The following is a 26,896-nucleotide window of genomic DNA, read 5'->3' as shown; positions in this document are numbered from 1 at the left end:
TCTTTACTGCCACCTGCAATAGGAAGTGCCCTAATAACGGCTCGGGAGCGGTTGGTTAGGAAATGGGAAGCAGGTAGTTCCTTCTCTTGATTAGGAAGGTTCTGAATTCGGTGACCTCCAGTATGAGTAAATAGGAAACACTACTAGGATGAGAGAGGGAGGAGACGGGGGCTCCTCATAAGCGATGCTCCCCTGTGCCGTTTTCGCTCTCGGTGGCCACGAGGAGAAGCCTCACTAGGAAACGCTGTTTGTTTTCATTGCTTCACAAGGGTACAGAAATGCCTTTAGGATTTGATGAAGGCCTACGTTGCTATGGGGGGGGGGGGGGGAGGAAATCGAAAGAGGGGAAGGGCGGGGCTGTGGTTGATTCCCTTGAATTGGCTCTGAATTACAGCCCTCTCGTGCCAGGTCCCTAAAGGCCAGTCCCGATGCTGTCTCACAGAGTGAACGTCTGAACTCTGGTGCAGACTCCTGGTGACAAGCGCTTTGGAAGTGGAGGAGGTGGGCACTGAGGGAAGGAGAAAATGAAGCTCTTGAGAAAAGCTTCCTATCTATGGGGGTTCTTACAGAAACTCTCCACCCTGTCCTCCACACACACACACCCACACACACACACGCCCTGTCCCGCACTCGCTGCGTAGTGTGGCGTCCAGCATCCAGCTCCCTGTGACTGTAAGCTCTTTGAGGGCAGGAATTACTTCTGACCTATTGCCCGAGAACTCGTGCCCAGCTCGAGAGCGAGGCTGATGACGGGGGCCAGGACGTGACTGGGAGCTGAGGAGTTAGAGGAGAGTGGGGCTGCCTCTCGCTGCGAGAGGGACCAGACTTCTGGGAAGGGACAGGGAGCTGTCAATCAGCGAGGGAGCGAGCGCACCAGCACCGGGTGATGTCAGCGGATCAGCTGCTCGTTAACAAAGAAGGGGATATTTACAGGACAAAGTTGCAGCAGCGGCGAGGGTGGCTACTGCGAGACTCCCCGAGCTCGCAGAGGTCAGGGGAAAGTGGATACGGAGGGCTGAGCTGGCCTTGGGAGAGCCCACAACTGCAGAAGGAGGAAAAGACATTGGGAAAAAGGCTGGAAGGGGACGGCCGGCCAACTGCTCCTCCTCTTCCTCCTCCTCCTCCTCCAAACTCGCTGGGTTGAACCCAAGCTCTCGCTGAGCAACCGCGGCGGCCCCGAGCTCCCGGAGGAGCAGTAGGAAAAGGGGGAGAAGGGAAGCAGGGAAGCGGCAGCAGCTGCGCGGCCGCTCTCAGTCCCCGGCCCCCGACCCCCCGGCCCGGAGGAGAGCCTGCGCGGGGCTGGGCTGCGCTCTCCGCCGCCATGGATAGCGACGACGAGATGGTGGAGGAGGCGGTGGAAGGTACCAGTGTTTTTCCGGGGCTGTGGGGGGTGGGGGCTCGGGCACGGGGTGGGAGGGGCGAAGTGGGGAGCCCGGAGCCCCCAGGGCATCCAAGAGTTTTCCCCCATCTCCACCTCCCTGCCACCAGCCCGGGGCCGGACTGGCCACTTCCCACCAGAGCAGGTAGAAAGAGCGAACTGCGGCCGCCTGGCATTCGGGAGCCGGCAGCTGGCACTGCCCTGTCCGGGGACGCGGGGGACCCCGGACGGCCCACGGGGTGACAGAGGGGAGAGCCGACAAGAGGCGCCCTCCTCTACCCTCTAGCCTGGCTGGTCCGCCGCCTTCTCGTGCTTTCAGAGTTGCGAAACCTGCGACTGGCTGCCACCTTTCCTCCCCCCCCCCCCCCCGCGATTTTTGGGAGGGGGAAGGGAGGCTGGCGTGAGCAACCCTAGCGAGCGCCTCTTTCCTCGGCTCCATCTGGGATGCTGTTTTGCCCCGCATCTCGCCGGTGCCCGAGCCTGCCCCGTCCGCTCTCGCTCCCGCTGGGCACCCAGAAGCTCTCGGGCTCCGCTATGATGCAAGATGTAGGAGCCGGCACGTGTCCGCCACCGCTCCCCCAGGAGAGACTCGGAAGCACTGCGGGGGAAGCAGCAGCAGCTGCCGAAGGAGCGGTAGGAGGAGGGCAGCTGGGGCTCGGAGGCGCGCCGGGGAAGCGCCGGCCGCCGGGCCCGGGACCTCCATCGTTTCTCCTCGCCTCACCTCCGCTCACCCAGAACGGCGGCGGAAACTCGGCTCAACCTGCCGGCCTCCCCTCCGGGCACTGAGTCATCGCCCCCCGTGGACACGTGCGCGGCCCGCCCGCCTGGGCCGCTGCGGCCGCAGCTGCCGGTGACAACTTTCTGAATCGCATACCTCCGAACGCTCCGGATCTCCCCCGGCTGACCGCCCCGGCGGCCCCTCCGGCCGGGCTCCCGAGCGCTCCCTCCCTGCCCGCGGGTCAGTCAGTGCCTTCCATGCCGCGGCTCCTCCCCGCTCCCCGCTGGCCATTAAAAAACCGTTCAATTCGGTACTTTCTGACGGAAGCTTGGAGAACTTTTACAACATTGAGAATGAGCAAATGATCTTTAAATATCGTGGTCCCTTCGTATAACCCGCTGATACTTTGGGGGAGCTGTTTGACGATATTTTTAAAGCATGCGCTAAGGGAAACTAATTTCCAGGCGCTAGAGATGCCTTTGGTATCAGTATAAATAATCCTAAGAACAAGTCAGTCAGAAGAGGGTCAGTGTTTAAGACTAGATAATCTTAAAATTTTCTTTTCTTTCTTTTTTCCTCTCTCCCTTCCTTCCTTTTCTCTCCTTTTCCCCTCCTTCCTTCCCTTTTTCCTCCTTCCTTCTTCTCTTCCTTATTTCTTTCCTTCCTTCCTTTCTTTATTTTCCCTCCTTCCTTCCCTTTTTTCTTCCCTCCTTCTTTCCTCTCTACCTCCCTCCTTTCCTCCCTTCTTTCCTCTCTCCCTCCCTCTCTTCCTTCCTCCTTCCCTCTTTCTTTCCTCCTTCCCTCCTCTCTCTCTCTCTCTCTCTCTCTCTCTCTCTCTCTCTCTCTCTCTCTCTCTCTCTCTCTCTCTCTCTTTCTCTCTCTCTCTTTCTCTCTCTCTCTTTTTCTCTCTTTCTCTCTGTTTCTCTGTCTCTCTCTACATTCCTCTTTCTCTCTCTTTCTCCCTCCCTCCTTCCTTCCATCCTTTCTTTTTCCCTCCCTCCTTCCTTCTCTCTCTCTCTCTCTCTCTCTCTCTCTCTCTCTCTCTCTCTCTCTCTCTCTCTCTCTCTCTCTCTCTCTCTCTCTCTCTCTCTCTCTCTCTCTCTCTCTCTCTCTCTCTGTCAGATTGTCTGTCTATCTGTCTCTTTCTCTCTCTCATCCTGCCTTTCTTTCCTTCTTATTGCTTACTAGAGACTTTTTGGGAAAGATTAGATAGAAGAATATTCAAAGTTTTTAAAACTTAGCCCAACCTAAACATAAAAATACTTTGTATATTTAACTTGTCTTGTAACATTCCAGACCATGTGGTTTTGCAAATGTCAGAACTTTCCCCCAATACATAACAGATCTAAAGTCTTCACTATTCAGGTCTCCTGTGAACACTCCTTATCAGTGTACGTGTGAGGAAACTGCCTAGAGAAATTGTGTTTTGCTGAAGGACACACTGATGAATAAACAACAAAACCCATGTAAAACTTGGGTCTTCTAGTATTTTTTTTCAGTACCCTTTGGCCATTACTCAAAGCCAATTCTAGGATTTGAAGGCCCTATGCCACTGAAATTTTAGATATATGTGTATAGCACTCATGTACACTTTCATCTATAGCAGTTGTAGTGATGAAATAGTTCTTGTACTGCTGAAATGAAAATGAATGAGAATTATCTTATTTTTTAACAGCAAAATATCACTTTAATTTAAGAGGCCTAGTCTTTCAGTATTAAAAAAAATAAAATTTTACATTTCAAAGACTAATGTGACTTTAATTCTGAAGATTGCAATCCATATTAGAATATCTTCATCTTAGAAACTTAGGAAAATGTAGATTATATTGTAATTAACCTGCTTCTCTTCCCCCTCCCCATCCCTACCAAGATTCTGACCTTGGCTGTCTTCCTAATAGTCTAGAAATCAGCTTAAAGGTGGAGATATTGTGTTAGGATTGCATACTAGAATAACTTAATCACAGAAGCTGTATGGGTCTTAGGCAAGTCTGCACTAGCATGTAGGACAACTGGAACCTTCTAGGTTTATAAACTGCCCAGGGATGGGTCTATTGCCCAGGCAATGCATGTGCAAGTCTAGTAATGTATGTCAAGCGACATAATTCTTCAAAGTGCTTTGATAACCTTAACTCATTCTATACTTTTATTATGATTATATTAATTGACCTTTTTTTGTTTTATATGCTTTATTTACTTCTGTACATTAAAAACCTGCATGGGGAAATGACAGTGAATAATATTCTCTTCCTATAGGACAACTTTTAAATAACTGTATGATTATATACCACTATACCCCCTAAAATGAGACCTTCCATTCTCCAAAGACTCATTGCTACAACTCCCCTTCTCCTTCAGTTTTATGAGGTCGACTATATTTTTGAAGGTATTGGGCAGTTGAGTCAAATGTTTACAACTTTGTTCTTTTTAATATTTGTGTGGCTCAAGATTGGATTTGGAATAAAAAAAGACCTGGGTTCAGATTTGTTTTATTGCTGACTACTTCTGTGAACTTGGAAAAGTCAGTTACCATCTCTAGCCTATTTCTTTATTTGTCTGCATCTGGGATCTCTCTTTCTATGACCTTAGCTGTGGTTCTTGAACATGTCTTAAAGGGGCCACTTCTTGGACTGATAAATATATGTAACAGAGCAGCTAATTCAATAGCACACACACCTCCCCCTCATTTTTGTATAGCTGCTTGCTTGAGAGTCTTTCTAGTTAATGTGTCAAGTAGTTCTGTGTTTAGAATATCTGGCCTGACATTTCTCTGTGTGTAACCTATTAATATGCAATTTTTTTCAACTGTCAGCATTTTTTAAAAGGGTAAATGTGGATCATTTCTTATGGTAAGGGAGAGATGGTTAAGACAGAGTAACTAATTAATGTACTTTTTTTTTTTAATAAGATTTTGTTTCACATTGATTTTCTAAATATCTTTTCTCAATTTGAAATAAAATGCCCTTTTGTTTATTTTCCCTCCATCACAAAGAAGTATCTTAGTTTCTAATTTGAGGAAGGATCACTGGATGGTAGAGTTAGTTACAAGAAGCCTTTACCGATCATCTGGTTCAATCCCCTCATTTTGAACAGGAAGAACTCAGAGAAGTGATTTGTTTAAGGTCATAAACAGTAAACCAGGCCCTCCATCTAGTACTCCAACTGTTGCAGCACAGCTATTTCCCATGGGTAGGCAGTAGAGGGTGAAATTATGACAACACTTGTTATGTTCATGGATCTTTGGGGACCTAAGCAGACAGCACACTTAATACTAAAGACAAATGGGTTCAATTACACTTCTGCCTCTGATTTATGTCAGCTTTGTGATCTTCAGTTTCCTAATCTTTAAAATGAATATAATAACAGCTATACTACTTATCTCATAGGCCAGTTGAGATACTTAAATAAAAGAATGTATGTAAAACACTTTGCAAAGGTTAATAGAAATTTTAGCTTTTATGACACCTCTATAAGATAGGATCCAGGAAGGGTCAGAGTTTCATGCAGTGAGAACTGGAATGGAACTTGGAAGACATTTAATTCTTCCCACTCTCCTCTCATCTTATAGATGAGAAACAAAAGTCACCTCTTGTTTGTCTAATAATTCATATTTTCTTCAATTACATATAAAAATCAACTTTTAATAATTGGTTTAATTTTTTTTTTAACTTTTGAATTTCAAATTCTTTCCTTCTCTCTGTTCCTCCTTTCCCTTGAGAAGGTGAATAATTTGATTTAAGTTATACATGTACAACCATGCAAAACTTTTTTTTTATTGTTTAATTTTTTTTTCCAGAAGGTATCCCTTATTTGAGGTCACACAGTGTCAAAGTCAGGATTTAAATCCAATCTTCTGCTTCCCAATTAAGCATTTTCCTCCCATTGTATCACACATGCAGGTTCACTTTTATGTAATGAAGGTAAACCTGTTAATTTTTCAGGTTCCATGGGAATGCAAACTTCATTTATGCAACAAATAAGTTATTTCATGCTGACATTATACAGAGATCTGTGGAGGACACAAATAGAAACAAGAAACTATTCTCAAGGAGTTTGAGGTGGTAGAGAAGTTCATGGGATCCTAGGGTTCAAAGAGAAAGGGACCATAAACATAATTTGCTTCCTTAAAGGTTTTGTCATTGATTTCTCCGTCCTCCCCCTTCATTTTTCATGTTAGAAAACTAGGGATACTTGCCCAAGACCAAACATTAATTGAAGAGACAGAATTTGAATTCATCCTTTGACCCCAAACCCAGTGCTCTTTACCTAAAGTAGCCCTAAGTTAAAATTTGTTAAGTAATTTTGATGAAAATGCTACATGCCTTCAGAGAGAGAACTGAGAGTCTAAGTGCAGAATGAAACATTTTTTTTTTTACTTTCTTTTGATTTTTCTTTGCAATATGGCTAATATGGAAATGTTTTGCATGACTTCACATGTATAATTAAAAGTACATTTCTTACCTTCTCAATGGGTGAGGGAGAAGCAGTAAGACAATTTGGAACTAAAAAAAATTTTTAGATGAATAATTTTTTTAAAAACTAAAACTTAAAAAAAAACTTTTAAATAAGCTAAGCTCAAAAAGTAACAAAAAAAAAAAAAAACCAAGGGGAAAAAAAAAAAACACGTTGAGAGAACCAGGAAAATAAATCAAGCAGCCTTCATGGAGAGAGCAGTATTTGGTCTGACTCGATGTATGAGTGGGAATTGGATGGGTGGGAGAAGGCATTCAAACAAGAGATAATGGTGTAATTAAGTACTTGAAAGAAGAAAACTGAAAGGAGTGTTAAAGACTAGTCACCCAGTTTGCTTGGAACTTTGAGCTGGGAAAAGTGCGTAGTATGAGATAACACTGGATAGGTAGTGTCAGATAAAATTGTACTGGTATAATTCCAGGCTTAGTTTATTCTGCAGCCCTTGGGGAACCGTGGAAAGCTTTTGTGCAAGAGAGTTGTATGATCAGAGCTTGAGAAAAATTAATGTGGCAGCAGAGTAGAGAATAAATTAGAATTCTAAAGCAGTGGAGACAGAAAGAACAATTAAAGGGTTATTATGGTAGTCGAATGATGTAATATTTGTAAAAAGCACTTAGCACAGTGCCCAGCATATAGTAAGCACCATATAAATGCTTATGTCCTTCCTCCCTCAGAAAAAAACTTGGGAACACTTTTATGAATTAATGTTCATAATGAGCAAATGAGCAGAAACAGGAGAAGCATTTACACAACGTCAATAATAATTTGAAGGAAAAATGATGAACAGACTTAAGAATCAATTATGACTTTCTAAAACTGACAGTCAACTTGCTTTTTGCTATGATGGTGGTTAACTATCAATACAGAATGAAGTACAGAATACTTTCAAACCTGGCCAAGGTTTTCATTTGTTTTGGCTGTCCAGACTTATTTGTTTACAAGGGAGGAAACCAGAGGTGGAAGGCAGTGAGTCAATGGGAGGTGACAGTGAGGATTTGACAGAGAAACAAAAACAGACAGAGAGAGACATAAAGACAGAGAACATCAGTAAAATGTCTTTTAAAAAATAAAATAAAGAGATTTGAACTGGAAAACAATAAATATCCCTTCTAGTTCTGTGACCCTGTGAACACAAACCTCAAATAATATTTAGAAGATTAAAGTCAAGAATAAACTTAATGTCCTTTGTAGTTAATTTGAGTATTTATAATTGTCAAAAAAGATCTATTCACTTAAAGTTGTTTTAAAAATAATATTGTTCTTATCTAGAATAGATTTGCAGTGTCATGTTACAATCATCTTTTCCCCCTATTCTGTTATGGAAATGCTTGTTTTATTTTTTTTTTTAATTTCAGAAAAAAAAATAAATTAAAACAAAAAAGAATAAACTTAATGAAGCTTGTGAAATAACAGACAAAAATAGATTTTAAAAAACTCTAAAAAACTTAGAAAGAGAATGGGTGTTAGTTACTAAGTACATATTATTATCTGAATACTTGTATTATGTCCTTTACCAGGTTGTGAAGGATTTATTTTTTATTTTGTTAATAAGAAACCTACTTTTTCTTACATGAAGTAGGTATTTAATAAATATTTGCTGAATGGAATAAAGTATATGCGTGTATATGTATCTACATATATACATTGTAAATATACATATGTGTATTGTCGGCAGAGAGAAAGACAAAATTTTGGTTGAACTGTCCAAGCATCTGTGATTTCATAGATGTAGGGATTCCTTCCACCAAGATAGATCATGAACCATCTATAATTTATGTAAATTAGAGAATTCTCCAACGTTCAGAAAGGTCACTTGATATGAGTGTGATCCTTCAATAACTGATTGTCAGACATGGGATTTAAACTCAGATCTTCACAGCTCCAAGTGTATCACAGTATCCATCACACATCATTGCTTAATTATCTATAAAAATAATATCTGTAATGAAACAGCAATTGAGCTATCTTAAAGGTTTGGCTTTTGCCATTTTGCCATTTTCCTGTTCTCAAATCCCAGTACTTGAGCAGATAATTTCCACTTTCTAAATATCCATAAAGTGAATACATTGATGCTGGTGATCTCTAAGCTCTTTCCCAGCTCCAAATCCCAGAAAACTAGGAAATATTAAATCTGCAAACTAAGCTGCCTATTAAGAAAGTAAACTGAATAGCATGGATTTATGCTATATTAAGATTTTAAAAAGAGAAGAATGTGCTTCCTCTGCCCCCAATTAATAACTTTTATTTATCCTTTTTGGAGTATAATTATTGATATCATGGTCACTTCTCATTACTTTTCCCATCACCAAAAAACCTCTTACTTGTTACAGAGAAAAATGAGGAGTCTTTTGGGATAGAAAACCAATTGTGTTGTAAAGACCTGAGCTCTAGAGAGGAAAATGCAGCTCTATATGTCAAATCTCCTATCTCTAAGCGTGGGGTAGATCAGTTACAATGGCAGCTGTGATCATGAATCCAAAGGGAATTTCTGCTTCTCTGTGACACTCTCATAAGAACATGGGCTTCTGGCCATGCTCTCATACCAAGTTTAATTTAGTCCAACAAATGATTCTACTGTGTGCCAGGCCCTCTGCTCAGCACTGTGGGAAGCAAGGGGGGAAGGGGAGGAAAGAGGTCTGAACCAAGATTTTTGTGACCCTAAATCTGGCATTTTCTTTACCCTTGTTAATCCTGTAACAAAGGCCCTTTTCCCAAAAGGACCATCCCCAAAATTGCATTCTACTAGGTGATGGCAACATATTTACAGATCAGTTGAGTGCCAAGAAAATTGAGGAAGCACAGAAGATAGAAAATGCTATGAATCAGGGAAGGTTATATAGGAAATATAGCATCTAAAGTGAACCATGAAGGAGGAGAAGAATTTTGAAAGTACATGTGAGTTGAAGCTAACCAAGCTGCTTATTGGATCAGGGCCAACTCACCTGGAACTTAAATTAATTCTTCAATTATAAGGCAAATCATCATCTCTAGAATATAGTTCAGAGGTGGGATAGATGAAGGCTGCATCTTTTTCTTCCCTGATGTCTATAAATAACTCTGTAGTGGGTTTTGTTTGTTGACAGTTTAATTGAAATGCCTTATAAAAGCAATACAGTGACTAATTTGCTCCCTTTATATTTTAACTCTGCCCCTACTGGGCCAATTGTGTGTCTTCGATAGTTTGGAAAATTAGGATGGTAATTGATTGCCTGGTAGATATTGTATTATCTGTTTGCTATTGGCAAATAATTTTTTGTTGGAATTTGGGGTATTTTATTTAGGCTGAATAAAATCCTTAGAAGGAGAATTCTTAATCCTTACTTCAGCTAACTTTGAGAGTTTGTACCCATTTTATATTGTTGTTTTAATTCAAGAAGCAAAGCACCTATTAGGGGCTGTTATACTGTGCAGAAATAAACAAAATCCAGAAAACCCTGGAACAATGGAATAAAATAAGATGAGCATCCCCTATTCTTCTTTCAGGCCTCTCACCCCTATCTCTTCTCTCTGAAGATTGGGAAAGTAGCTTCAGAGGACTTAGAGCTGGAAAAAATTGGTAATTAAAATGATTCTAGTATATTACAAATTTCTGAGATTTAAAAGGGACTGTCAGAGAAGAACCAGAGAAATCAATGCTAAACACTAGTTCTTCCTTGAGCACATTATAACTCAAAAGAAGGAACAGTATCCAATACATCTTAACTTAGGACCCAAGGATAGAAGCATACAGTGGGATGGACAACAAAGGAAAGAAAATTAAGGCATTCTTCCCATCTACATGACAGAGAGGCGGAAAACTACTAAGACTGAATATTTTATACATTGTCAGATAAAGGGTGTCTTTGCTTAATTATTTTTCTTTGTTATAAGAGAGGTACAATTTGGGAGAGTGGAAGATGGGTTTTTTTCCTTCCCAAAATGACTGGGATGTAAAAACAAAAGAAATCAATTAAGCATGCTAAAAAAAAAAAAAAAGAAAAAAAAAAAAGAAAAGAACAAGGAAAGTGAAGACAGCCCCCATTATTCAGCTCTCCCCAACCCTTACCTCCTCATCCCCAATGGTAGGAAGGCAATGCCTCCAAAACAGGACATTCAGGGAGGGGATACAGTCAAGGATGTGGCAAGAGGAAGGACCCTACCATAGTCATTCTGGAGCACAGTACAATGGAAAGAGCATTATATTTGGAATCATAACACCTGGGCTTCAATCCTACCTGTGTTCTTTATTACTTGTTGTGATCCTTGTGAGCATGATCCTTTGAACTCAGTTGCCTCATTCTGGGGTTTTGATTAAAAAGTCCCTTCTGGTGCTAATTTCTTTTCCCTGTGATCTGATGGGTTGGCATTTTCTTGGTTAAGATTCTTGGATCCATCCTTATTTCATGCTTGGGTCAATCCAGAAATCTAGAAGTAGGCTGAGGATTTTTTTTTTCCTGAGGCAATTGGGGTTAAGTGCCTTGCCCAGGGTCACCCAGCCAGGCAGTTTTTAGTGTCTGAGGTCATAATTGAATTCAGATCCTCCTGATTTCAGGGCTGGTGTTCTATCCACAGGCTGAGGATTTTATGAAGAGGGGTATGGTCTCTAGCCAGTGAATTTGATTGGCTTCTCCTCTCAAAAATCTCAACAGGGAATAATAACCCAAGAAGATGAAGGACTTTATGGGTTGTGACTATAGCCTAGAGATTGTCTGATTCAATCTCCTGGTTTTACAGATGAAGAAACTAAGAATCAGAGAGTTGATACTTCCTATGGATTACATTGTTATAGAGCTAGTTAGTAGCAAAACTGGCATCAGAATCTAAGTACTGTACTAGAGACTTCACCTTATTTTACAAAAGAAATCTTTTCTATCTTACAAAATCACCTTGTCTTACAAAAGAAACTCAGACAGGTGCTGGTAACCTAGTGCCTTGCCTTTTGCATTAATCTTAACTTCAGTTATTAAGTTGGTCCCTTAAGAATCCATCATATGTTGCTTTTAATCTTCCTTATTCAAGTGCCTGGATTTCATAACATAGGTGAAGCTTTTTCTTTTTCTTTGAGAAATATAATGAAAGTACTTTGACCAAGGGGAAATGTTTTCAATAGAATTCCCCTAATCACTTCCTCTCTATACCCCACCCTTTCCCATACTGTTGTCATTTCTGTTTATTTTTAACAAAATCTTAATAGGTTACCTGAATGGTGGGTGCTGTGTTCTACAAGAGATTTATTTCCAAGTTGAATAATTAGATGTTGAAATGGAATAATCAAAATTGAGACTTCTATTTTTAATCCTTCAAATGAGAAGTAGGAAGCACTAACTCATAGGGCTGTTGTTAGCTCCCGGATGCTCTTCTATGCTCATGTCACAGCAGCACTACAGGAAATGGGAGGGAGAGGGGTTGGTGTTTACATGCACTTGTGACTTTTGTGTGTCTACAGGAAGAAAGAGAAGGCTCATTCTGGTTGAGCCTCAAGAAGGCAATTGATGTTGTTGCTCTGGGAAAGCCATTTATCCAGAAGACTTTTCATGTGACTAAAAAATCACTGAATGCTCTCCTGGGTAGGCAAATGTAGTTTGTGCAACAGGAAAACAACAGCAGCCCAATTCTCTCCTGGCTCCTGTATTTCTTTGGCTCCAGTAGGAAAGACTCATATGTAAGGAGAGTAGAACTAGGTCTTTCATAAACTACTGAAGCAACAACATTCATCCACATCTCTTCTGTATGACCCAACTTTTAAATGTAGCAATAGGAGTTTATCTGCTATTTGAATATATATTTAAGTAATAAAAGTAACCATTTTTGTTACAATTGTTGAAAAATAATCATAAAATGTCTATTTCCTGACTCCTAAAGAACAATGTTTTTATCTCTTTAGAAAAAAAAATACATTTTATTTTTTTGAATAGTATTTAAAAAAATTTATGGGGAATCTTCTTATAAGTATCCTCTTCTCAACTTCTTTGGGATGGTATGTGATATCTGAGGGCAACATTTAAGCTTGTCTGTTAAAGATCATATTCAATAGTGCCCTGATGTTTCAGTCCAAGAACGATTTCAGCAGGGCAAAAGATGAGTCGGTCTACTTATCTCACCTATTTCTACTTGTTTCATCCAAAAAAAAAAAAAAATCAAAGAAACAACCAATCCATTCTTTCTATTAATACTATTGAGAATACACTAGAGATTTTTGTTCATTATCAGAAAAAAACTGAGGGAACCAGTGTGATATACTAGAGAGAAGGAAAATGCGAATTCCTATTCCACCTCTGAAATACAATGACTTTGTGAGCCTTGGAATATCACATCATCATCTAATAATAATAATAATAATAATAATAATAATAATAATAATAATAATAGCTATCATGTGTAAAGTACTTGAAAGTTTACACAGCACTTTACATATTCAGTCATTTGAATTTCACATCAACTTTCAGGTAGGTTCTATTTTTATCTCTTTACAAATGGGAAACTGAATCACAGGAAGATTTCGGTGTCTTAACTAGGATTATACAGTTATCTGAGGTACCATCCAAATGGAGGTCTTCCTCACTCCAACTCCTATGCATCCACTTCATTACTTAGCTCAGGGCCCACAGAAAACTCTATGAGACTAAATTTTAGAGAAGAGAGTGATCTGTGTTGGGCTAGATAAAGTTCCTTATTGGGGACCCTCATGTCAGTGTAATACTAGATTTTTTTTTTAATCAATTAAAAAAAAAGTAACAGACATTGTCAGCATAAACATTAATAATATATGATATTAATAATTACTAATTAATACTACAGAACAGCTAAGTGGTCAAGTGGATAGAGAGCAGTCTGGAGTCAGGAAGACCTGAGTTCAAATCCAGCCTTATACACACTTACACATCTGATAAGAGTCTGAGCTTTTGTCTGAACAATTCACTTAACCCCATTTGCCTCAGTTTCCTCATCTGTAAAATGGAAGTTGGTGTTGGAAATGGCAAACCACTGCAGTTATCTTTCCTAAGGAAGGGTTGGACATGACTGAAATATTATAAGATATTAATATTTTAAGATGACTATAGACTTCCTGGAGGATCTTTGTGGACCTCCAAAAGTCTAAAACCTCACTCTGACAATGACTGGTGGTATTTCAGACCAGAACATTATCATTATTGTAGCTATTTCACTTCAGTTATTTAAAATAAAAGCATATGGAGCTTAGTAGCATTAATGATCCTTTGCAGTAGACGCCAAGGTGGGGGAAAGAATAAGCATATGATGCTTACTGTGTCAAGCACTGCACTAATGCTTTTTTACAAATATGGTCTCACTGAATCTTTAAAAAACCCTGCAAGGTAGGTGGTATTATTATATTTGTTTTTACAGATAAGTCAAATAAAGATCAAATGAGTTAGCCCAGAGTCACATATCTAATAAATGTCTGAAATTGAATTTGAATTTGTTTTTCCAATTCCAGACCCATCATTCTATCCACTGTGCCTCTGAAATGTTATGTATGACTTCCAAAAATGGAGATACCAGCCTCTCCCTGTCTTCCACCCTGTCATTTTATCAACAAAATAAATGATAAAAACAAAACAAACCTGGCTGTCAAAGAACTTTCTTTCAGAGAAAACCACATGACAGTTATAAGTATCTACAAAATATGGATAAATATAAGAGACCTCATGGCATTCTGGAAGGGGCTATGGAATCGTCAGAGTTTGAATTTGACTTTGATGTATGTAGGCAATGTGATCCTGAGCAAACATCTCAGGAAACTGTAACACTGTAATTTGCAGAAAAGATGCCAATCTGCACTTTTTACCAAGCATTCTGAATAACAATGAAAGTACAAGTCAAGGCCAGAAAAGAAAAATACAAAGTAAATTGGGAGTGGGGATGGGGGGAGGGCTTTGGGAAGAAGTAGTTACTGAAATAAGGAAAGTTCTTATAGCCAGGTGATCCTCAAGCTGAGCTTTGAAGGAAGCTAGGGATTCTAAGAAACAAGCTGAGAAGGGATTGCGTTCTAAGCTTAGGGGACAGACTGAACAGAGATGGAGATAGGAGCCCATTTGGCTGGACTGATGAATGTATAGAGTGTAATAAAATCAGAATAGAGCCAGTTCGTGACAGGCCTTACATGCCAGGGAGGTATTTGTTTTACATTCTAACTGTAATATGGAACTATTAGAGTTTATTAAACTGGGTAATGGCATGTGCAACTCTTGTTCATATCCTGAATATCTACCATATGGGACTCCTATATTGCAGTATTAGCCAGAGCTGAGGTTCAGTTAAATAGAACAGGTACAATTCAAGGTCTCTTACATTCAGTTTATTCATGTGAAATCTTCCACTGGAATCTTTGTAATGTTAAGAGAAAGAGCGTATGGTGTTCACCTGTGCTAAAATTGAGAGGGCAGGAGTCCCACAGGAGAGTCAGCCATGAATGGGTTACAGAGAGAAATACTTAAAGATATTGTGCAGTGGTTTTTTGTGGTGCCCAAAAAACACAACCCTGGAGCCTAATGGGCAAGTCTATCAATTAAGAAATAACTGAATTTATTGTGGGATATGAATGTGATAAGTTTATTGTTATGTTGTATGAAATGAGAAAATAGCTGATTTCAAAAAGACATGGATTTATATGAACCAATGCAGAACGAATAGGCAGACGCAGAAGAACAATTTATATGGAAACATCAAGATCATTCAAATGAAGATTTTGAGGATTTTTATAAACTGGCAAAGAATTAAATGAACGGAACCATTTATGCAATAATAATGATCTTGTAAAAAGAAATAACTTTGAATGCTATGACAACTCTGATCCATAAATGTGGTCCATTCACATTTCCAAAATGTTGGCAATAAAAGAGGCTGCCCATTTCAGAATAAAGATGCATTTAGGTGCAGTGTGAGACTTTTTTTTTTTTTTTTAAACATAACCATTGAAGGAATTTGCTTTGCTTGGGACAAGGCATTTTTGTCATAAGAAATTACTTTTTGTTTTTCTTTTCTTTTTATAAAAAAAATGGGTGAGCATGGGTAGGAGATAAAAATAGATTCCTATTTTTTCAATTGAGAGGTGGGGGTGTTACAGATGAGAAAAATTCCCTTTACTTCCAGAGCAGGTCACTGTATTATTTGTTTTGCTTTATTTTATTTCAAGAGATTGCTCGCAAAGCGGGAGCAATTTATAAATTGTTGTTGAGTGTTTCAGTTGTGTCCAATTCTTCATGATTATATTTGGGGTTTTCTTCGTAAAGATATTGAAGTGGTTTGCCATTTCCTTCTCCAACTCATTTTACAGATGAGGAAACTGAAGCAAATAGAATTAAGGGACTTGCCAGGGTCACATAGTAAGTGTCTGAAGCCAGATTTGAACTCAGGAAGATGAGGTCCAGCACTCTATCTACCACATCACCTAGCTGCCCCAATCTATAAATATGTAAATGTAATATAAAAACAAAGTACATCAATAAAACTTTTTTAAAAATCTACATAGTGGAAAGAAACACACTGCTGGGATATCAGAACCATTTCAATATTTAATTCTTCTTCTTATAAGTTTGAGATATTATAAAATCAGCAACATATGTAATGAGCTTTATCAACCAATTTTATAAATATTATGGTAATAAATGGATGAATTGAAAGAATTAAATGATAATGTGTCTGGCCACAAGCTAAATATCTGTTGTGCTTATTGCTCTTAAAATAAAAACGAGGGGCAGCTAGGTGGCGCAGTGGATAGAGCACCAGCCCTGAATTCAGGAGGACCCGAGTTCAAATGTGATCTCAGACACTTAACACTTCCTAGCTGTGTGACCCTGGGCAAGTCACTTAACCCCAGCCTCAGGGCACTTATTAGGTAACTGATAACTAGTAAAACTCTTAAGGTCTCTCCAGCAAACAAAACAGGAACTTCTTTTTTATTCTGTGATCATATAACAGAAATAACAAAAGCTTGTACCCCTTTAAGATAAATTGCCTAATGTGTATGTCTACTTGTAAGTTTTTAAAAGTTCTATGGAGAAGTGTGCCTCCTTATTGTTGCTCAGGGGACCTGTGAGTGAAACATCTCCTCCTTCCAGTAGGACACCAAGTTGCAGACACCATTAGACAACTTTGTCTAGTTTATTCTGTTTTTCTTTGTAACAAGAAAGGGTTTATGGAAGGGGAGGGAGGAAGGGAGGAATAGAGAGGGGTTATGTCCCATAATAATTATGAGGTCTTAAAAAAAAAGGCAAAAATATTATTTTTTTTTAAATCCCTCTTGGGAGGGACAATCATATGTCTGACCTCAGGGTACCTTGGTTTAAGTTTTAATCACATCACTCATTTGTTAATGGTTGGAGCAACCCCAGTTTTATGGATTCCTTTGCTTTTCAATTTTTCCAAGGGCATCTGGATGATGATGGGCTACCACATGGCCTCTGCACCGTCACCTACTCCTCCACAGACAGATTCGAGGGGCACTTTGTCCATGGAGAAAAGAATGGACGGGGAAAGTTTTTCTTCTTTGATGGAAGGTAGCATCTGACAATTTGTGTTCATGCTTCTTTTTTCTGGAGAATTTGTCTCCATGTTGATTTTTATGTTGATCTCATGACTGATATCCCTTCCCTTCACTCCTAATTTGTGCCTCCCGTTAAAGGCTCTTCTTCTTTTTTAATCATTTTGCTTTGCTTACCTTTACTGCATGAGGGTTTAGTGAGCAAGCAGCTTTTTACCTCTCATAAATGTGGGTGATGGTGTGAATAATAACAAGAATTCCATTCTCAGTAAGCAAGAGGAAGCAAACTTTAATCCTGCCTCGTACAGGGAAGTGGCCACTCTCCTAAATCACATTCGTTTTGAGAGAAATGATTATTTCTCTTCTATATTAACATCCAATCGTTAAAAGTAGGGAGACCCCAATTTTTCCCTGTTCTATTTCTTCTTACAATCTCTTAAGGAGGGTTGATTGAAGGATTAACATTCTCCATATTCTGGGTATTGCTACTCTAGCCAACTAGCTCAAGTTTGGGTGAGATATATAAATTCTTTGAATAAATTGCCTATGGTTGGGGGGTTACTTTGAAGTAAATGACATAGTCAAAGTTCATTAGGATATATATTATTGTACTATTTATTCTCCCATTAATTGCTAACCAATCACAGTTGCCACCCTCAGGAATATCTCTTTTCCAAGGATATAAAAGCTGTAAGCTTGCTGCCATAATTGTCTTTGGAATTCAAGAATGCTACAGACCTTTTATTTAAAATGCTGGCATTATTAATAAAATATCTAATTACCCAGAAGTGAAGTCTCTTGAACTTTTTAAACATCACAGTTAGAACTTCAAGGAATTGTCCCCATGGCTTTTATAGTCAGAGACTGAGAATTAGGGATTAGTACTTAAATTGGTTAAACTAATCTTAATTATAGGACATAGCTTAATTATAATAACACTTAGGTTTGGGAAAGGGGATAACCTTCTAAACCTTAATCCATTCTAAAAGAATCAGGTAGACAAAATCCTGGGGCTTTTATGTATAGATAAAGTCTCTCTTTATGGATGACAAGGACTAGATATATATCATTTAATAATAGTGAACTAAAATCTTTTGCTACAGACACAATGGGGCTGTCATGAACTGCTGTTTATGATATTCTGAAATATTCGCTTGATCCTTGACAAATATAAACAGGTTAATTTTAAAGGTTTCTCTTGTGCATGGGATTCTTAATTATTCACGGCAATGGCAGGAGGTTGAGAGAGCATATGTAATCAAACTCTATCTATAAATTATAACTTTGTCTCTAGTCATTTGTTCTAACTCACTCCCCCACTGAGGCTTTTTGTGATTCAAATCTGTTAGATTCAACAGACATTTATTAAGCACTTACTATGTGGATAGCATTTGGGAAGCAAAGACAAAAAACCAAAATGGTTCCTGCCCTCAAGGAGCTTATATTCTATTAGGGAGACCACAACATGTACAAAAGTGAGTAAATATCAATTAGATGCAAGCTGTTGTTTGTCCTTCATTCTTAAAGAGGACCATAACATCAGGGAGGGGATGACATGCAAGTGAATTGGATTTAAGTGAGGGAGATCTGGGCAAAGTCACCTGCCTCAGTTTCCCCTTCAGAGCCATCTGGGTCCCGTGGCCAGAGATAGATCAAATAATTTCAAGAGAGAAAGCTATGAAAAAAGAGAAAAGTAACTGATTTTCATTTTTATGAATTTCCCTTGAATTGTCTCCTGGCAGAGATGCTGAAGAGCAGGAAAGCAATGGCTAAGCAGTAATTTGGAGAGGGAGAAAGCAAAGACCCTGAATAATCCTTCAGTGAATAATTTAGCAGTGACTTCAATGGATGGGATTGATTGGGCTGGGCTTCCTCCTGACTTCCCAAATTGTTGGTCTTAACGTGGAAACCGCAGCTCTTCTTCAAAGAAAAAAAGATTAAATTTCACCTGGAGGGTCCCCTGCAGGGTGAGATGTTATTTTGAACAAGCCCAGTGCCCTGTAGTCCAAAATAGCAAGATATTTTAGATGAAAGAGGGAAAAAAAGAAGCTGAGAATCCATTCTGTGAGGTTGTTCCCCTGGACACAACACGGCTGTCCCTTTTTGGCAATTATATAGACAAAAGGCAGTATTGTTTCTTGTAGCAAGGGCAGCAATGTTTCCAAGAGGGAGGAAGGGAGAGAGAATAACTCCAATGAAAATCAGGGCAGCTCAATTTCTTTTTCTTGATCCTAACTAGATTTTTTTTTTTTTTTTTTTTTTGAGACAGGCTACCTGTGTGAGTCCAAGCAAACTTTTTTTTTTTTTTTAAACCTACTAAATATAACTTCAAGTTGAACCAAGTACTTTCTTTTCCTCTTCAATCCCACATTAGGCAATGTGGATAGTAGCACATTTCCTAGTTCCCAGTAATAGGCACTTCTCTTAGTGGCCACACACTCAAAGAGTGTGAATAGGTCCTGTGCAGAACTTGTATTATCTTATTATTCACTCATGTCAGTCACGCCTGACTCTTTGTGACTCTATTTGAGATTTTCTTCATGAAGATATTGGGTTGGTTTATCATTGCTTCCCCCAGCACATTTGTAGTGCCATAGCTAGTAAATATGGGAGACCAGATTTGAACTCAGGTCTTTTTTGACTACAGTCCCAGGAGGAGAGAAAAAGAGAGACATATACACACAGAGAAAGACACAGAAAGACACACACACACACACACACACACACACACACAGACACACACACACACATACAGAAAGAGACAGAGAAAGAGAAAGAAAAATTACTAATCATAACATGGATAAAGATGGTGCAAAGAAGGCTGAGGATTGCTCAGATAAGAGAATCAAGGAAAGAGCAATATCCTAGACATATAAACAGCAAAAATTATGCTGGAAGAGAAGGTGATCAACAGTAACAAATGATAATCAAGAAGATTGAAAAAAGGATTAGATATGAGAGTAAAGAGACCATTAGTAACTTTGGAGAGAGCTTTCTTTTTTTGAATGAATACATAATCCAGAGAAGTCAGAAGAGAGTGAAAAGATAGAAGTACCAAATACTCATGGGTTTTCGGGGTTGTTGTTTTCAGGGAGTTTATCCTAGAAGGAGAGGAGACACAGGATTACAACAAATGGATGTTGTAGACTCCAGTGAGGTTTGATGGAGGAAATTGGGAGTGTTTTTGTAGTTTTCCAGGAAGGATCCAGATAGATATAGACAAATATTGAAGATTAGAGAGTGAGGAAAAAGACAGGAATGGCCAGATTTAAGGCCTATAGTGGTCTTTACCTATTAAGTGTGCTCAGAATTAGGGAAGGCAACTAGGTTTTTGTTATTAACTGCCAACATGGGAAGGAACTTCTCCCTTATGAGGTTCTTCAGGCTGTACATTTTGAGACTTTCTGCTACCCTTGTCATATATATTGTAACCACTCTGTATACCCTCAGGGTTTACCCCTCTCTCCATTGCTTTAAACCATCTGAACTCTTCAGCAGATGAGCCATTCCCTTGCCTGATGTCACTATGTCAAATCGGATGGGCTGTCCCCTGTATCCCACTCTCCCTCGACTGCATTTTCCCTAAGTACCAGAATACCCAATTATAGCCATATATGGCTAAATTCTGAGAATTCAAGGCCAAAGTACTGGCCATAGTTATTATGGAGTGAGAGCTAGGAATTTTCTGATTATTTATCTCTTTTTTGTAGTCACAGATCCTCCCACAGAATCAGAGTTAGTTTGAATATCAACAGATTGTGTATCTTAAGTTAGAACTAATGGTACTGGCTGAAGTTATTATGGAGTTCAAACTAAGAATTTTCTGATTATTATTCTCTTGTGTAGTCACAGATCCTCCCACAGAATCAGAAAGTTAGTTTGGATGTCAACAGATTGTGTATCTTAAGTTAGAACTAATGGTCAATGACGTTAAACTGAGGAAAGAAAAAAAAAAAAGAGCAGTAGCCTGGTGCTTGAAGAATTATACTGTAAAAGAAAGCTACTGAAAGATATACCACATTGCCATCTTTAGGTATTTTGAGTTTAAAGACATCTTAGTAATCATCTAAGCCAACACTTTCATTTTACAAATGAAGTTTGAGTCCAGAGAGGTCCAAGGCCAGATATCTTGTAAATGGCAGAACCAATGGTTGAATGTCAGTCTTCTGATGACTCTTCCAAGTGTTCTTGGAACACTCTTAACATATAGCTTCTCTATATAGAGAGGCTAACTCTCTAACATATAGCCTTTTTCTGAGGTTTCCACTAAACAGATTCTTTCTAGGACTTATTACCCAGGCAGATCTCATCAGGAAGGAGAGTTTAGTGGGGAACTTATGAAGATCAGAGGAAAAGGTTGGACCACAATATATAAAATCTCTTCCAGGTCTAAAATGCAACAAATCATTTCATCAGATTAAGGAGAACTTGGGCTGCCTCTGCAATAAACAAGGATTTACTTAGATTACCCATGAGTATTTAGTACCTCTACCTTTTCACTCTCTTACCACTTCTCTGGATTATGTATTCATTCAAAATGTCAGTATCCTCTCCTGCCCTACTCCATTGTGGGAAACTCAAGGGGAGTTGTAGACCTGTGTCAGGTAGACACTTACCTTGGAACTTAGCCCAGTGGATGGTACCACCTGAAAACAGCTTCTCAAATGGTTTAGCTAAACATAAAGTTAGAAGAGAGACCTAATGGATTAATAAAGGGAACTGGAAACCATAGAGTTGCTGTCCAAACTTTGAAGATTTATGTCAGAAAGACGATTATGCTTTCCTCTAATATAGTCAGTTGTCTTATGCTTCCTTCACCAAAGATCTCACATGGTACCTTAAACTGGAACCTGGGGAGTTTTATTTTTGTTTTTGTTTTAATTTGATAACTGCATTCCAATATAATTGAATATTGTTCCTTTTGGAAAAGTAACAACCAAGGATTCCTCCATCTTAAGTGATTAGGGCAGGCTCCAAAGTCTTGTTTCACTTTGTAATCCTACCTATTTTTATACTGTACATTATTCTGAGAATGGGTCTATGGGTTTCAGAATTCTAGTGGACTCCAGGATGCACAAAAGGTTAAGAACTTTTTGCTTAGGAGAGGCTGGATGACAACATGTGGGAGATATATCACAATAGGATGCTAAGACTAGGTGACCTCTGAGGGTTCATCCTACTAAGATTCTGTGGATTTTATGAAAGGGAGGACTAGGATGTGAATTTCCTTAGACCTTTGGTCTAAAAATCATACTTTAATGAGATAGAAATAAGCACTTTGAAATGAAAGTTAAAACAACAACAACAAAATAACAGGTTGAGATTGGTCTGTGATGCTGAGTATCAAAACACTAGTTTATTTCCCAATGATTTTTTTTTGCCATTGGATGGATTCATATTTTATAAATTAAAAGAAGAAAGGCAGCATAGCAGAGTGGATAGAGAGCCTGAAGATTAGGATACTAGTTCTACCTGTTTCATAGTCTCTGTGTGACCATGGCCTTCACCTACCAGTGCCTTGCAAGTAATTTGTTAAAACTCTTAAGTTGTTGAACAATCTAAATTGTTTTGATAGAGGCAATTTTCTCACCAAAGCAAATTTAGAAAGATGTGCTGGGAAGTCTGAGAGGAAATAGGAAATAAAAATATCTGTATCTTTGTTATAAACTCATGAAAGTCCCTTCCTTGATCTGATGACTTTGGATGATGGGTTACACCCCTAAAGTAGAAGGAAGGGAGGAGAAATCCCATTTGGTATTTTGGTAATTTTGAGAGCAATTTTAAGAGGCAAAACTTTTTCTTTAAGTGGTATATGATTTAATGGTAGTTTAATAGCAGGAATTTCCTCCACTTGGATTTCTGGAAGAAGAAATAGCTCTATTGAATTTTTATCTAGATGAATTCCTGGAAACCAGTAGAGAGTTTTTAAAATGTCTTAGTTGTGTAGATTCAAAAGAAGCAGTTAGCTGAGAGCCTGAGAAACAGCTTGGCTTAGTGGACAGAGGGCCAGTCTTGAAACTGAGAAGACATGGCTTCCATACCTGTGTTTTATATTGATTGTGAGATCCTAGACCAGAAATTTTATTCTCTAAGACTGTAAGCTACCACAAGTTCTTTTAATAGAATGAGACAGGTGGGGTAGGGTAAAGATTACTGTACTAATGAATTCACACATCTAGATTAAAAATAAAAGCAAATTAAAATAAAGAACTCCAAAATTTAGTTCTGCAAAATCAGAATATTAATTACTCATTAAGTTGCCCTGCCTCCATTTCAGAATGCTTTCTCTTATGTTCATGTGGAATCATAGATTAAGAGCTAGACTTACCCTTAGTCATCATCTACTCCCTCGTTCTTGAAGTTCTGGGTCGTTTGAGTTGTGTCTGACTCTTCATGATCCTATTTAGGGTTTTCTTGTTTGAGTCTTGTCTGACTCTTCATGATCCTATTTAGGGTTTTCTTGGCAAAGATACTGGAGCAGTTTGCCATTTCCTTTTCCATCTCATTTTACAGATGAGAAAACTGAGGCAGGCAGTGTTAAGTGACTTGCTCAGGGTCATATAACCACTAAGTGTCTGAGACAGGATTTAGAACTCAGGAATCTGAATCTCATTTATGGCACCTCTTATTTTGAAGATGAGAAAAATGGGATCCTAAGAGATAAAAGGATTTGCCCCAGGTTACAAAATCCAATTCAGATTAATAAACATTTATAAAACCTTAAAAGGAACAAGACACTGGGTTACATCCAAAACAAGTTAAGCTTATTAAATTCTCTGATCCATTGAATGTTATCAACAGACAAATCAAATCATCATCAATCAGCAAATTCATTATTGGAAATTTGAGGGAAAATCATAGTCTTTGTGCTTTGCCATATTTAATTGTCCTACAAATAAAATGAAGTTCTGCTGACAATTATTTCAAGAAATAAAGATCTCTTTTTTTTCCCTTCTGCCATCCCTTTGTCTTCCACCCAAAGAAATTAAAACTATTATCATAAGGCCAGGTAATACTGATTTTATAATCCAATTTCTTCAGTGAAATCCTAAATTGAAATCCTCCCTTTAATGTAAATATTCATAGGCAAGGAGGAAGCATAAAATAATAATAATAATAATAATAATAACTGATTTTATAGAGAGTTTTTGGATTTATTAGGCACTTTCTGTAGGTTAGTTAATTTGACAATAACCCTATAATGTAAGTACTCTAAGTCTTTTATTTTCCTCTGTTTTACGTAAAAGGAAACTGAGACTTTGAGAATTTAAACTAATGGAATAAGAGCATCCACATCCCAGAGTTTCTATGACAATAAAATAAAATAATGTTTGTAAAATGTTTTCCAATCTTTACAGTACTATATAATACTAGTTATTATTGTTAGGTGACTTCTTCACAATCTCCCAACTAATAAGCATCAGAGGCAGCATGTGAGTCCAAGTTTCTCTTGACCCCTAGCTCAGCCTGCTTACTGTTACACCATCCAAATGTTTATTGGCGTTAACAATAACCAGAGGAAGGGCTTGTAGGATGTGGATCAGGAATTTGATGCTAGTTCCAAGTGTATTTATTTAAAGAGGCTAACTCAAGCTCTGAGCTTTCCTATCTGTAAAATGTTTTCCTGTGGTGTATTGTGAAAATGAATAGGAAATTAAAATATTTTAGGAGCCACATTTCTACTTACTCTGAGTTTAGATTGTAGATGTTGATTTTTATTTAAGGATATTTTGACTAAAATTTTGTAGGAACAAAAATCATTTGGTAACTTTTTGGTCAAATCTAATGAGATAATGGGGTGGTTGGATAGTATAGAGAATAGAGCATTGTACTGGGAGTCAAAAAGACCTACCTGAGCTAAATTCCTCCCTCAGACTCTTATTAGCAGTGAGAATTTGAACAAGTCACTTAACTTCTTTTCTGAGCCTTGATTTCCTCCTCTATAAAATGAGTCACTTAATGGCCTATAAGAAGGTCTCATCTAGCTCTAAATCTATGATTCTGTGATAAGGTATGGACTAACCTTAGAGTTGTATTATTGGAGACTTAACATGATATTTAGCTTGGAGATAAAGTAAGGATCTGAAAATATTATATTTATTTTTGAATCTTTATATTAATTTTATAAAATTCTAATACATTTATGATATGCTCCCAATTTAAATTTTCCCCTTTCCACTTGTGCCAAAATTATTGTTGTTGTTGTTGTTTTCTTTTTTCAAAACTGGATAGTCTTTTTTAAAAACTGGATTTTCTTTTTTTCCAAATACACATAAAGATAACATTCACCTTTGCAAAACTTTTTGTTCCAAATTTTTCTCCCTTTCCCCGCTCCCCCCGATCTAGTATAGGTTAAACATGCAATTCTTCTAAACACATTTCAATATTTGTCATGTTTTACAAAAGAAGAAAATCTGATCAAAAAGGAAAAAAGAAAAGAAAAAAATTAATAAGCAAACAAACACGTTTCAATCATGGTTCTTCCACAATATGCATAATGTCCAGGAAATAAATAAAGTCCCTTAACATTCCCAAGCCTCCTTTCCTCATCTATAAAATTCACATATAAGGCCTTTCCCAGTTTTAAATCTATGATCCCTCTGCTAAGCAGAGACAGCCATTGGAGAAAATTGAGTTTTTCATTTTCCAAGAAATAGCTATAAAAGTTATCTTGTTTTACTTTGGAGTTTTGTGTTGTATTCAGATATTTTTGGCTTGACATCTTGGATGGTATCAATGACTGACTTACTCAAAGGAGAAAAAGTGCTTTGTGCGATGAGCATAAAAGTAAGTCAGAATTGAAAAGATCCTTACAGACCATCTAGCTCCAGCTTCCACATAATGCAGAAATCTTTTGGGTACACAAAAGTTACCTTCTGAGAAACTGATGAAATTATTAGAAGAGTTTTCATAAATCAAGATTTCAGAGCGAGCAGGTAGGGAGAAACGCCAAACAAGGGTCTCCAGATGCTGAATTCAAGGTTCAGTTCTTTTAAGAAGCACAGTTTCTACAAAGTCATAGGTCCCCTGATAAAGTTAAAAAGAAAAATTGCAATATACAGCACAAAAAAAAAATCTGTTTCTTAGTATTATCAGTAGCTATAAAAGAATTCTGATACTCCATTTGCCTGGCTAATATGAAGCTTAATTTCACCTTGAGTTTTCCAAGAAACATCTTGTCCTCCTTAGAAATGAGCATTGTTCAGTTTTGTTCTTGATGCTGGAAAATCCAGTTATTCAGACCACAAGGTGATCTCTTACTGTTCCAAGGATTCTCCCATGGGTTTTCACTCAAATGGTCCATTGATCTCAAAATCAACTTGTAGGTTTGCTTTAAGATTACTCACTACTGCAGAAATCTCTGTAAAGCAAAACAAAGCTTTGTCCATCAATTCCATATTTGAATAAACAAAAGATTATATTATAGCTTTGTTATATATTATTTCTTATATTTCAAGACCTTATTTTATATATCACCCCATTTCTGGCATTTCTATCTGAGTGTCTTACTGACACCTCAAACTAAGAATGTATATACATGATATATACAGTGTATATGAGAGGTAATCACAGCTGAGTTAAAAAGGAGAGGCTGGAAAAGTCTTCTTGTGCAAAGTGGTAATTGAATCCTGAAGAAAGCCAGGAGGTAGAGATGAGAAGGGAGAGCATTCCATGCATTAAGGAGAGACAGTGAAAAGGCACAGACTGGGGTGCGAGGAATCAAAAGGAGACCAATGTGTCTGGCTCAAAAAAGTAGACGGAGGGGTGAAAAGTGTAAGAAGACTAGATAGCTAGAAAGGGGCCAGTTGATAAATGGCTTTCATCAAAGAATTTTTTAATTGATTCTAGA

General features: G+C 38.4%; 1 protein-coding gene across 1 annotated transcript in view; it reads left to right on the top strand.

The window, feature by feature from the left end:
• The first annotated feature begins 652 nt into the window (after positions 1-652).
• Positions 653-26,896, top strand: part of SETD7 (SET domain containing 7, histone lysine methyltransferase) — a 68,699-nt gene continuing 42,455 nt past the window's right edge. Inside the window, exons 1-2 of the mRNA XM_074274484.1 lie at positions 653-1,361; positions 16,933-17,062. Of these exons, the coding sequence (XP_074130585.1) occupies positions 1,322-1,361; positions 16,933-17,062 (170 nt within the window). The 5' untranslated portion in view covers positions 653-1,321. The remainder of the gene's footprint in view (positions 1,362-16,932; positions 17,063-26,896) is intronic.

Source organism: Sminthopsis crassicaudata, chromosome 6, assembly GCF_048593235.1.
Source record: "Sminthopsis crassicaudata isolate SCR6 chromosome 6, ASM4859323v1, whole genome shotgun sequence".
In the NCBI taxonomy this organism is placed as follows: Eukaryota; Metazoa; Chordata; class Mammalia; order Dasyuromorphia; family Dasyuridae; genus Sminthopsis; species Sminthopsis crassicaudata.
The sequence above is the reverse complement of the archived record's forward strand: the minus strand, read 5'-3'. Positions and strand labels throughout refer to the sequence as shown.